Source organism: Crocodylus siamensis, chromosome 4, assembly GCF_052110815.1.
Source record: "Crocodylus siamensis isolate JL-2025a chromosome 4, ASM5211081v1, whole genome shotgun sequence".
In the NCBI taxonomy this organism is placed as follows: Eukaryota; Metazoa; Chordata; order Crocodylia; family Crocodylidae; genus Crocodylus; species Crocodylus siamensis.
In genome coordinates, this window is record NC_143398.1 from 155942837 (window position 1) to 155955761 (window position 12925).

At 57.1% G+C, this 12925-nt stretch overlaps 1 protein-coding gene across 2 annotated transcripts; it reads left to right on the top strand.

Annotated features, from left to right (window-relative positions):
- The first annotated feature begins 34 nt into the window (after window positions 1-34).
- HCRT (hypocretin neuropeptide precursor) lies at window positions 35-7720 on the top strand. Of its 2 annotated transcripts, none has more exons than XM_090044372.1 (2): window positions 35-167; window positions 7077-7720. In XM_090044372.1, the coding sequence occupies exons 1-2, from the start codon at window positions 42-44 to the stop codon at window positions 7530-7532; spliced, it is 582 nt and encodes a 193-aa protein (XP_089900498.1). In that variant the 5' UTR covers window positions 35-41; the 3' UTR covers window positions 7533-7720. The 2 variants fall into 2 exon arrangements, with proteins under 2 accessions (XP_089900498.1, XP_089900499.1); XM_090044373.1 differs by lacking the exon at window positions 35-167 and adding an exon at window positions 5050-5185.
- Window positions 7721-12925: the final 5205 nt, after the last annotated feature.

Consider the following 12925-nt stretch of genomic DNA (forward strand, 5'->3'; position numbering starts at 1 on the left):
CCCAGGCACAAGGGAGGTGATATCTCACTGAGACCTGGCAGATGAATTTGTGGCTCCTACAGAGTCGAGGCAGAATACATGTGGGTGCAGTCCACACAGGCACCAGCAGAGTCCCTGTATGGACAGAGGTTCTTTGGAGCTGGAAGGAGGTTCAGAGCCGAAAAGAGGTGAGAAGTGAGGAGCAGCTAGTGCCAGGCTGTCTGGAAGTCAGTCTGATCCTTATCCCCACAGCTCTGAGCTTTCTTCTGTGCTTCCCCTGGCCTCACCTCCTCTCCTGCCTTGCTGCTGCTTTCTAATGAAAGGCTCCATCCTGCTGCAGGTAGCTAGATTCAGAAGGGGCCCTGAGAGCATGTGTGTGCGTGCGCATGTGCGTGCATGCATATGTGCATGTGTGTGCATGTGTGCACACACATGCATGCGTGTATGTACGTGCATATGTGTGCATGTATGTACATGTGTATGTGTGTGCATGCATGTGCATCACTAGCACTTGTCCACGCACTGGCCCAGAGGTCATAGCTGCCCTTTCTGACTCGCCTCATTTGCTGAGGACCCTGGCCTGGCTCTCAGGTCTGCTGGGTGTTCATCAGATCTGGGACAAACCAGATGAGCTGCCTCAGGCAGTGGGGAGCAGCCAACATAGCTGGGATGGTCCCAGCTTTCCTACCTGCCGTCCAGACCAGCATTCCCAGTGGCTGTCCTGCCAGGACCCCTGGGGTGTGGATTCCACCTAAGGCGTTCATTCTTAGGAGTCAGTGCTTAGGGGCTGCCCCATCCACAGATGTCGCTCAGAGGCTGCAGGTGGGAGGCTTGTAGACATGGCTTAGCCATGGGGTAGAGATCCAGACCTGCCCTGGACCAACCAGCTGGAGGCAAAGAGAAACATGGGCTGACCAGCAGGGAAACCATATTGACTTTCCCTCTGGGATGAGGTCCATGTTTAGAGGCATCTACGCTAAGACAGGTTGAGCTGGGTGGGGGTAGGGGTGGGGGTGGGCAGTGAAATGGGGCTGCATGGCTTTGGCCCACCTCTGCTTCCTGGGAGTGCTCCGATCAGTGGGTCTGGCCCAGCTGGAGTCCCCAGTGCTCAGGCTGGATCCACAGGCAGGGGAAAGCTGGGCATGACATCTCCCCACCTCCACTATCCCTGGGTGTGTGGTGTGTAGGCTCCAAGCAGCAGAGTGTTATAAAGAGTGTTAGACCCCAAGCTGATGCCACGGCTGTTCCTGTTTCCATGCTCCCGGCTGGTATTTCTGGTGGGGAGGGGAAGGAGATCTGGCCAGGGGGAGGCTATGCCAACAGCAGAAATCTTCCTGTTGTGTGGGGATAGGGGCCTGCTTATCCCCAGTGGGGGTCCCTGGGTCAGGGCAGCCATGAGGCAGGGAAGACGAAGCTGGAGGTCAGGGGGACTGAGCACAAAATTGGAAGCAGCATGTAAGTCTATTCTCTGCATGGTTCCCCCTCACTGTCACTTCTGTGGTGACAGGCTGCAGTGCAAAGGGGGTCCAGGAAGGAGGAGGAGGAAGAGGATAGCAGGGGCCTCTAATCCCTGTTACTTAGGGACTAGGAGGGTAGCATTAGAAGACTGTCTCTCGGGGGCCAGCTGCAGAGAAGTAAGCAGCACTGGAACAGATATAGAGGAAGGCTACAGACAGCTACCTGAGGCAAGAAGTACTGCAACAAGCCACTGGGCAGGCCTGCAAGCAGACAGGTAGCTCAGGAGCAGATGGGAGACAGCTGGGCAGACGGCAGTAGAGCAGAGCAGGATAAGTCATAGGCTGAGCAGAACCACCTGAGCTAGTCAGAGGTTAGGTGACCAGAGAGGAATGGCACCCAGAGTACTTAAAACCTGACTCTAGAGCTGGAGGGGTACTCTGGCCCTGATTTGTGGAGGACAGAGCTCCTGAAAGCCCAGGCTGCTAACGCAGGGAGTCCAGTCATTCCAGGGAAGCTTGAGGGACTTGGTGGTAGAGGACTGGAAGCTGTGGGGACCTGGAGACTCAGGAGATGGGAGGTTTTGGTGGGCTGATAGGGGTGGTATGTAGGCCATGGGTGGGGTGCCTGGAGGGGCACTCCATGATATAGAGGGCTGAAACCCAAATAAGTGCCTTGCCACAGTCTGGAACCCTGGGGGCTGTGAGGGCTAGAGCTGAGATGGCCCAGGGGGGTCAGAGTGTGATTAGGGAAGGAGCTGAGACCAAGACTGAGCCCTGCAAGCGTTTGGGATTCAGCTGGTTGTGTGGGCCAAGGCTAAGGAACTCCTAGGCTAAGGGTAACAGCCCAGGAAGAGCAAGGGGCTCAGAGGGATGAGATCTGGATAGGGTCAGTGTTCCAGTGAAAACTGAGAGACATGTATATGTCTAAGGTGGCAGGAGGTCATGATTAAAGCCCTTAAGCCAGTCAGTGCCTAGAGGGCCCCAGCTCAGGCTGGCAGAGCCCAGTGCAAGGGAGGAGAGTCTCAAAGGGGACTGGAGTCCCACAGTGAGTGAAACTGTGTGTCCAGAAAACTCACATTGGGAGAGAGTGCCCTCAGAGACCAATCTCAGCATCCAGGCATGGCACAGGATAACAGGGTGATACCCTGAGAGGGCAGAGGGGAGCAAGCAGGACATGCAGGGCCACTGGGGGTGCCATGGCCATCTGTGGAGGCTGGGTCCAGACCTAGGGCAGGTGATGCAGAGAAGAGGCACCTTGGGATACACTTCTGTTGACTGCGATATGCAGCTGCCCCATGGAGTCCTGGCATCCCTCTATCTTGGTAGTGACCCCGCACTGCAAACCCCCCTGGATCGGGATGTTGGCACTGCCATATATGTTCCCCCAGCACAGCATGGGGCTTGTCTCTGCAGGCTTTACTGTTGCTGGTCTGACAGCAGCTCACCCTGAAGCTTCTGCTCTGTGTCCCCTGGGGAGTACCAAGGCTGTGTTTCTTCCCCCCGCCCCCCTTGGCTCCTGCCACATGGAGAGCCTGCCCCAACCACAAGCCCCCTGCCAGCTCTACCCAGTAATGCTTCCCCCAGTATAAAAGCAATTAGGTGATATCTCTGCTGGCAGAGCCCCCACCCCTTGCCAGTGTGAAGTCTCCCAACACCTGGAGGCTCAGAACCCAGCCCTGATTTCTCCCTGTTGAGCCTGGTCCTGCATAGGCAGCAAGACCAAGCTTCATCCAGTGCCTGTGGGAGGGCTGGGCCTTCAAGCCCCCCAGCTCATCCTCAGAGCAGATGCACTCTGGCAGCTCCTTTCTGCTGCCCCCTGTTAGGGGCCCTGTGCCCTTAGCTGAGGTTGGCACAGGGGGGAAAGTCAGTACCAGTCTTGGTTTGGGCCCTGCTCCCATTGCACTGAACACCTGCCCCCCACCCATCCCTGCTCTCACAGAACAGGACCTGACCTAGGAGATGGGGTGCCTGGACCACTGGTGATGTGCAGGGGGCACCTCTGCTTCCTAGCCCTTCCATTGCAGCTTATCTCCCTAGATGCCAACCTCAAGCTAGACCTGTTGTGCATGCAGCTCTACCTCATGTTGCACAGACAGTTGCACCACCCTGTCCCCTCCAGCCTGCAGATGCTCCCTCTCACAGTCAAGCTCCTGGGCAGCTGGAAACCCTCGCTTGGGAGCCCTAGTCCAAGCTGATGGCAGCAGGGACATCCATGTAAACTTTTCCCCTGCCTACCATGCTCATTAGATAGATTGTCATTGTGGCAACAAGAGGCCTTGCCCTCTTAGGAAGGACCAGAGGCAGTGCCTTCTCTTTCCCTTGAGTGCTGGTGTGGTTGACACAGTCCTGCACAGCCTGGGATGCTCCTTGGGTTCCCACCAGAATGGGCTGGATAAAGCCTCCAGCCTCCTTCCCTTCAGGAGCTCTGATTGCCTGGGAACAGCCAGGCAGATGCATCACCTCACTGCTGATGGTGGCTGACAGGTGAGTGGAGATAGTGTGTTTAACTCCCAAGCTGCCAGCCCTATGTTCATTCTGGTGGTCATGGTTGTGTAGTGGGTGTCTCTTTCATCCTGATGCCTGGACTGTGCCCTTTCTCTGGGCAGGGCTGGATGGGCAGCCAAGGGGTGCAATGGGGGCACAAACCACCCCTTGTGACTGCAAAGAACCCTGTACAATGGGTCTTGGCTTTTGTGGACTTGTCACAAGCTTCTGAAGAGGGGGATATAGGGCTTGCCCTGGGATGACTGGCTTTGCCTATGGGGCATCCCCATCAGCAGATGCCTCCTTAAGCTCTGCCTGGTTTGCCCGGATCATGCTCTGCAGGATGCTGAGGTGGCTGGATGCTGAGGTGGCTGGGTGCAGAGGTCCCTTCTGCAGGGTGAAGGTCTGATGCCCTCTTGGCTCTGTGCATGACGCAGCTGGATGCAGCTTCTACCACCTTGAGCTCTGTGTCAGATCCAGGTGGAGCCAAAGGGGGGATAAATGCTTCCTCACAAGTCATGAAGCCAGAGTGCTGCCTGAGTGCTTGAAGCCTCAGCAGAGGTAAGGGCTGCTCCAGCCATGAGGGCTGGTGGGTGGGGGTGGTCTTTTGGGGATGGAGATGAGGGTAAAGGGGGAGCTTCCAGCAGAGCCAGGCCATGGATGCCATGCCAGTCCCTCCAACACAGCAGGAAGTGACAAGGTCTGGGTTTGGCTGGCCATTCCCCTTTGTGTAGAGGTAATTAGTTTAATAGGGCCCAGACAAATAAGCCCCCCATGCCTGCCTCAAGAGCCATCATTGTCTACAGCCAGCCAGGACCATCCTGCCCACCCTCTGCTCCCTCCTCAGCACTGACCTTCCGCCCTTTTGTGCTGCTTAGACGGCAGATTCCTTAGGAAATTACAGACTCATTAGCACCGGGCTACGCAGGGAGTCGGACACCCTGCATAATGAGGCACCACAAATGAGGGGAAAGGCCAGACCGGTCTCCAGGCTACCAGGAACAATGGGAGCGGGTCTCCCGGAGACCAGCCCTTTCTGCAGCCCTGGCCCCTCCATATCCAAGAGGTATTTTTGGCAGTGCCATTGTCCCTGGGCTGGAAAGGGCTGTGAATGGGCCTCCAGGGAGTGCAGCCCTATAAAAGGCTGGGCTGCTGGGAGAGCAACTCAGGGTGTCTCTACACCTTGTCTCCCACGGCTGGTCATGCCACATCTCTGCTCAACCACCTGAAGACACCTTGGAACAATGGAAGCGCCAAATGCCAAGGTACGTCTCCCAGGGCCCTGAGGTCACGCATTGGGCAGAGCCAGGCCGGGAGGCTCATGGAGGCTGCAGGGAGCTGCAGAGGAGAAGATGCTCGCGGAAGGGTGGCATGGGGGTGGGAGGGACAGGAGTGGACAGACGGGTGGGGAACAGAGCGCAGGACCTCTGACCAGGATAGGGTGTGTTGCCTGAAATCCAGTGACAGCCAGAGGCTGGGGATCCCTGCCCTGCTGAATTCACTGGGCAAGTCCTGCCAGCCCAGCTCCAGTATGGGGTGTAGGGACCCCCTGACCCCAGCCATGTGCTCCCCTAGGCAAACTGGCATGAGCAGCCTAGCCCAGCTCTGACCCTTGGGTCTCTGAGAGGGGACCAAGGTTTCATGGGGCTGGGGGGAAGCTCAAAGCCTCAACCTGTCTCTGGGAGGGGGACCGATGTCATTGCTAATAGAGTGAGGGGGCTAGAAGCCAAGACTCCTGGTTCTGTTCCAATCCATGGGGGCAGGTGACCCATGGAGGAGCCTTGTGATGTTGGACTAGCCAAAGGTGGAGCCATTAGGAGAGAGTGCCCCCTGGGCTGAGTGCAAAGGTGGCGACATTAGGAATGGCATCCAAGTGGGACAGGGCAGTGAGTGACAACGGGAGCTCTGTGCCTGCAGCTGGCAGGGAGAGGCGGGAACCTTCTGTGACCAGGCAGGAGGAGGAGGAGGATCTCCCCTCGGGCTGGGGTGGACAATTATTTGGGCGAGAGGGCCACTTAGGGAGTTCTGGTGAGCTGCTGCAGGGCAGGTCAGCAGCTGCCCCCCAATTTCTTGGCCATCAAAAGCCCACCAAAACTCCCTATGAGGCTCTTGCTTGGGCCCCAGCCCTGTGCTGTCACTGCCTGGTGATCCCAGCCTGGCCCCAGGGTCTCCATGGAGACCAGTCTGGGACCCCTGCAGGTTGGGCATGCTCAGCTGGATGGATGGGATAGGGCTGCAGGTGGGTGAGGAGTGGCATCTGGGTGCAGTATGGATGGACAGGCAGGGCTGGGGCTGGGGCCAGCACAGGACCAGGGCCCAGGACAGAGCCACGATCCACTCCCTGCACATCCCTGCCTGCAGAACTGGTGCCCATTGCAGGGACATGCAGGCGGTGGATCATGGCTCTGCCCTGAGCCTGAGCCCTGGCCCTACACTGTCACTAACCCACAGTCCCAGCCCTGCCTGCCTGTCCCACTCCTAGATGCTGCTTTCCATGCACCTGCAGCTCTGTCCCATCTGCCAGGCTGAGTGTGCCCTGCCTGCACGGGTCCTGGGCTGGTCTCCATGGAGACCCCGCCCTGTTGCCCAGTGCCCCTGGAGGTGGGTGCAGGGCAGACAGGCCAGGGTGCCCAGGCAGCGGGTCTGGGTCTGGCAGCAACAGAGACACTAGTAGCAGCAGCTGGAAGGTGCTGCCATGGGACTGCCTGGAAGCAGAGCCTGACTGCCGCGCCACCCCCAACTTAAGGCAGTGGGACCTGCAACACACACCACAGCCTGGGCACCTGGGTCAGGAGGGGCTGAGACCCCCACCGCTGGCTGAATAAAATCTCTTGGTGGGCTGAATCTGGCCCATGGACCATATTTTGCCCAACCCTGCCCTAGGACTTGTCAAGGGGACAGACAGTCACAGAAGCTTCAGGCCAAGAAGTACTGGTCCCAGGGATCCCAGCCAGCCCTTCTTGGGGGTGGGTTATATTCTGTCTCTGCACTTCCCTGTGCAGCAGCTGGGGGGCTGGCACTGGGCTGGATAGACCCCCTGAGTCCCCCAGCTTGGATTTTGAAGTGTGGGGGTACATGTCAGGATTAACCCTGTGACTGCCAGCCCTGCTTCTCAGCCACCCTGCTCCTACACTAATCTGCCCTGCCCCTTCACAGCTCCAGAAAGCTGCCTGCCTCCTGCTCCTCTTCTTGCTCTGTTCCCTGGCTGTGGCTCGGCAGGGTGTTCCTGATTGCTGTCGCCAGAAGACCTGCTCGTGCCGCATCTATGACCTACTGCATGGCATGGGCAACCATGCTGCCGGCATCCTCACCCTGGGCAAGAGAAAGAGTGGCTCGCAGCCCTTCCAGAGCCGGCTCTACCGCCTGCTTCAGGGCTCGGGCAACCATGCGGCCGGCATCCTCACGATGGGCAGGCGGGCTGAGCTGGCACCAGAGCACCCAGTCTTGGCCTGCCGCAATGCATCAGGCTGTCCCTCGGGCACAGATACCCAGCCGACTCCAGCGCGGGGAGCTTCTGACGCTGACCCCAGTGGCATCAGGGAGTGCATGGGAAAGATGGGGAAGGACTCTACCAAGAGCCAAGACCTGGTGGCAGCAAAGAGCTTCTACTGAGGTGGCTGGGGGAGCTGGCTCCCTGCAGGGGTGGGAGGGGGACAGGATCCCTGAGTGGGGGGCAAACCCCCAGGACTCAACCTCTGGAGCCATGTATAAATAAACACTTTTAAACACCCTCTGCATGGCCCCAAGCTGCACCCTGCCTGGGGACACCATGGGCACTGCCAGCCTTTTGCAAATAAACTAGCGTGACATTTCACTGCTGTCTTGTCCTCATGTCATCTGCTGGTAGCATGTTGGGTGGGCATCAGTGGCTCAGGGCCCTTCTGTGCAGCTTAAGAGAGCTGCAGACAGGGTCTTTGAGTGTGATGCTGAGGATTATTATGGGTTTGGTCCCCTCTGCCAGTACCTCTGAGCGTGTTCCTTTCTGCTCAGGTCGGAGCATGAGGGAGAAGAGGTCTGTCAGGGAAAGCCAGTGCCTGGGAAAGACGGAGCTGGGAGGGCTGACAGGATCCCAGACTCAAGGGAAACTGCCACACAAGATGTACCCTTCCGAGGGCATCTTCTGAGACAGCAAGAAGTAAGTGAGAGCATAGGATGAATCACCACTGGGTGCTAGCCTCATCAGGGCTCCAGGTGCCATCTTGCTGCCTCTCCCTGGCACATGAGATAAGCAGTCCCTTTCAGCCAAAGTGATGCTGCTCGAATGTTATCTGTGTGGGTGGTGAGTGGCCCCAGGCTGGCGAGCTGTAAGGTTTCACAGCCATCATGACTGGGACACAAGGAGTTTGCAGAGCAGCTCAGCTCCATGTACCCCTAGATCCCTGCCCCTTCCCACTGTGGAAGCCACAGGCCAGTTGGCTGTCCGGGGATAACCCATCACTGTCTGGCCCCTGCACACAGAAAGTGAATACACTACCTTTGTAAGCAAGGGTCTGAGCTGGGCTGGCTTACACCCACCTTGGACAGCTATGAAGGGCATGTGGGGTACTGGGTGGGCAGAGGGGGGGATGCAGCTTCCTCCTCTAGAGACATAAACACTGGTGCTGCCCCTTCCCACACAGTTCTGCCCCACCCACAGCCTGCTCTTGAATGCAAGCATGTCCATGCTAGAAGAGAGGAGATCCTGGGTGGCAGTGAGTGCTAACTGGGGCATGGATCCTCTGCTCAGTGAAGGGGGAGCCACCTGGCTTGGGTGAGGATCCTGCATCCCTACAGGGGTTGGACAAGCCAGGCCCTGAGCCCCTTCCCAATCCTTTGCTTTGTAGCAGGGTCCCCTAACGACTGCTGCTTGGAGGGTAGGAAGCCAACATTGGAGGGCTGCAATTAGGTAGGCAGCTCAGCAAGAACCAGCTGCAGAGTAGCAAGCAGCCAGGGGAAGCTACAAAGAGCTGAAGTGCAGATGGGGGCTGCCAGAGTGCTAGCTGCATGGGCACAGGCAGAGAAAGCTCCAGGCAGGTGGAAGGGCAGTGGCTGCAGCTCAGTGGTTTCAGTTGCAGCAGCACCTGAAAGCAGACTGACTACTGGACTAATTAGGAACCCCTGGGCAAGGTGAAGGCCATGTGACCAAAAGAGGTAAAGCCCAGCCTACTAGAAGCCTGATATCTGAGCCAGGGGTAGTCTGGGTTGACTGTGATTGAGGGTAGAGTTTCTGTTACTCTGAGCTGCAGAAGAAAGCTCAGAGTTAGTGGAAAACTGGCTTATGGGATGCACTCAAAGAGTGGTGGTCAATGGGTTGGTTTCTACCTGGGGAAATGTAGGCAGTGGTGTCCTCCAAGACTCTGTCCTTGGATCAGTACTGTTCAATATCTTCATCAATGATTTAGATGAAGGTGTAGAAAGCACTCTGTCTGAATTTGCAGATGACACCAAACTATGGGGTATAGTAAATGCACTAGAGGATAGGGAGGAATTCAGGTGGATTTAGATAGACTGGGGAAGTGGGTGGATCAGCATAGGATGCAACTTAATAAAGATAAGTGGAAAGTACAGCACCAATATACCTATAGACTGGGAAGTAACATTTTAAGTAGCACAGCAGTGGAAAGGGATCTTGGAGTCATAGTCCATGCAAAAATGAACGTGAGTAGCCAATGTAATGAGGTAACAAGTAAGGCTAACCGCACTCTTTCCTGCATTCATAGGTGCATCACAAGCTGGTCTAGAGAGGTGATATTTCCTTTCTATGTGGCATTGGTCAGGCCACAGCTGGAGTACTGCATCTAGTTTTGAGTGCTGTGCTTCAAGAGGAATGTGGATAACCTGGAAAGGGTTCAGAGGAGGGCTACTCATGGTTGAGGGTCTGCAGGTAAGATCCTGTGAAGACAGACTGAGGGACCTGAATCTCTTCAGTCTCTGTGAGAGAAGGCTGAGAAGCGATCTTGTGGATGTCTACAAACTCATTAGGGGGTCAGCAGGGAATAGGGGATACTCTATTTACCAGGGCACCCCTTGGGTTTACTAGAAATAATGGCCATAAACTGAAGGAGAATAGATTTAGATTGGACATCAGGAAGAAATTCTTTATGGTGAGGGTTGCCAAAATATGGAATGGGCTTCCAAGGGAGGTGGTGCTTTCCCTTACCTTGGAGGTGTTCACAAGGAGATTAGACAAGCACCTGGCTGGGGTTACTTGACCCCAGCTCTCTTTCCTGCCCACAGCAGGGGGTCGGACTCAATGATCTAATAGGTCCCTTCCAACCCTAGAAACCTGTGAGAAGGAAGCCCAGGCAACACAGAATTTGCTGGGATCCAAGAGGGGTTTATGTCTGATGATTGCTTGCTGGCAGAGTATGGGAGGCTTGGGCGTGGTTAATAAGGGAGGTGTGGGAGCCACAGCAGTAGAAGAAGCTAAGACCCAGAGAGGGGAAGAGTGTGAGACTCCTGCAAGGATCCAGGGCCCAGTTGGTTATGTAGAGCTAGAACCAAGCGATTTAGAGGCTGGAGATAGCAGCCCTACATGTTCTACATCAGTGTGGCATGTGGCAAACCAAACCTTCACTTTGAGGCCAGTTTACTGCCTGGGTCCTGTGCTCTGCATGCCCATGGCCTTCTCCCTCCCAGCAGGCCTGCGGCTTGGGGAGTAGGGCTGGCAGGATGGGCAGGACAGCAGGTCTTCTCCTAGGGCTAGACCTATCCAGGTGGCAGGCGGCCAGGTCTGAGGACAGGTGCACTTTGCAGCACCTCAGCTCTTTAGCAGAAGTTCAGCTGTCCATCTTCTTGGGCCTTTGGGCTGAGCTGCTGTGTGGCAGTCACTCTTGCAGCCAGAGGGCAGTGTTTGAAAATAAATAAGCCAGGCTGCCTCCATAGAGCTGCAGTGTACTCTGCTACAAAAAGCCTCAGTGCCAGGGTTCCCACTTCAGCCTGCTGCAGCTGCTGAGTCTAACCCCCCCAGTCCTGGAAGAAACAGCCCCTCTTCTAATCAAAAGGGCCCTCTGTTCTCTGTTCCTGCCTCTTCTCCATGCTCCTTACAACTCCCTCTTGCCCAGGGTGTGAGCACCTCAAGATGACACATCACTATTCTCTTTACTCCCCCAATCCCCCTGGGGAAGCCAACATGGGGCAAAGGATCCTTGCTCCCCCTGGAGTGCTGAGACCCACAGAGACCCGGTGATTCAGGTCCCAGAGGGAGCTGGTGCTAGGGCAAGGTACTGAACGCCCTAAAGCCATAGCTTTGAGCCCTTTCTTCAGGGCTTAAAATGGCACCTGGTTTCTTATACATGATCCTTATCCCAGAGACCTTCTGCCTCAACAGTGCCTTTCCTGCTGCATCGGTGTGTGAGCAGAACCCCCATTTCCACCCCACCCCCCTTTTAGTCTGAACCCAGTTCATTCCTCTCCCCCAGGCTCTGGGGCTGCCCTAGGCCCTGGGTGCCTAGGGTCTGCCTCCTGCAGGGGGTTAGGCTCATGGTGGGGGAATTAACTGGAGGGGAGGGCAGGCTGGGGGCAAGGGCAGGGGCTGCTTTGTTGCTCCCACAGTGCAGCTTCCCCACTTCCTGCTGTTTGCCTCAACCTCCTGTATCTCCCCTGCCCCTGACTCTGCATTTATCCAGGGAACAATTGTTCCCCTCTTTGCCCTTCCTGTCCCTGCCCCCCCCCCCATACAGAGATGCAGCCATGGCAGAAGCACCAGCTCAGGTGCTTTTAGGCAAGAGGCTCCTTCAGCCCTGCCTTTCTGCTCACCCCAGCCCAGGAGAGACCTGGAGGACCCTGCACAGCACTCTGCTGGGTCTGCAGGCCTCCCTCAGCCCCTGTGGTGTAATTTTCCCTTCCCTGAAGTGCAATGGAGAGCTCCAGCTCATTACAGCTCAGGCCTGCAGTCCCTTGTGCAGCAAGCCACACCGGTGCATTCCTAAGGGGAATCATCTCTATTGCTCAGACCCCTGAAACTGGGCTTGGTACTGGAGGGAGGAAAGGCATTTATATTGTCACCTGGGCCTGATTTGGAAGTGTCCTCCCCTTTCCACTCCTCTCTCTCTGCTCCCACTGAAGTTGGGGTGGGGGGAATGTGGTTATTCTCAGGTCTGGTCATCTCAGCTTGGCTGGGGGACTCCCCAGGTAGCATCCTGCTACCCTTGCTGGCCTTCCCCAGGGTCCGTGTTAACTCCTCATGCCAAGGATGCAACTGACCAGCAGCTGCTGGGTGGACCACCTCCACAGTCCGAGGCTGCCCCCACAACCCTTGTGAGCCCCCCACCCCATCTTGCCTATCTCCAGCAGAGCTGCCCCTTGAGGCTCTTATCTGGCTTGACTGTAAGGGGCTGCAGGACTGCGGGGGAAAACATACCCCTGAGCTCCAGGGGCTCACTCTTCCTGAGGGAGGAACCAGTACCCTGGCTTTACCCGTGGCAGTTTTGGGTGTTAGGTCTGTGTTGAGTCAGGACTGAGGGTAGCTTTATGCAGAGTGTAAATTATGGCTGTATGGGGTGGTTAGGACAGGGAGGTCCTAGATGACCTCTGGGAGGTCCCTTCCAGCCCTGCTTCTCTGTGACCAGCCGGGTCTGAGCGGAGGCAAAGCATCTAAGCAGGCTCTGCCCGATTCCCCCCAGTACGGGGGGGGGGGGGTGTCTCCCGGGCTGGCTCCGGGGAGCTGGTGCAAGGGGCAGGCCGTGGCTGGCCCCACGGGGCGGACGAAGGAGCGGGGTTAGGGGCGGGGGGCATGGCTCCTGAGGGACCTGGACTCGTGCAGCCTGCCGAAGAGGAGCCTGAGAGGCGACGGCATGGCAGCCGGGCCCAGCGACCTGAAGGGCGGTTCCCGAGAGGCTGGAGCGAGCCTTGTCAGCCCCGAGGAATGACAGAATTGGAGCAATGGTCTCAAGTTGCAGCAGGGGAGGCTGAGGTTAGCTGGCGAAGGGGGAAACCTCGCTGAGGAGGCGGGCAGGAAAGCGCTGGCACAGGCTGACCGTTAAGCCCCGGCGGGGACGTTGGCGCGGGGCCGGGCCGGGCCGGGC

What these genes read in the sequence shown, in the direction of transcription:
- HCRT (XM_090044372.1), top strand. Translation starts at nt 42, where the DNA reads ATGAATTTGTGGCTCCTACAGAGTCGAGGCAGAATACATGTGGGTGCA. An exon ending in AGGTTCAGAGCCGAAAAGAG is followed by an intron (nt 168 to 7,076) that starts GTGAGAAGTGAG and finishes GCCCCTTCACAG; the next exon opens with CTCCAGAAAGCTGCCTGCCT.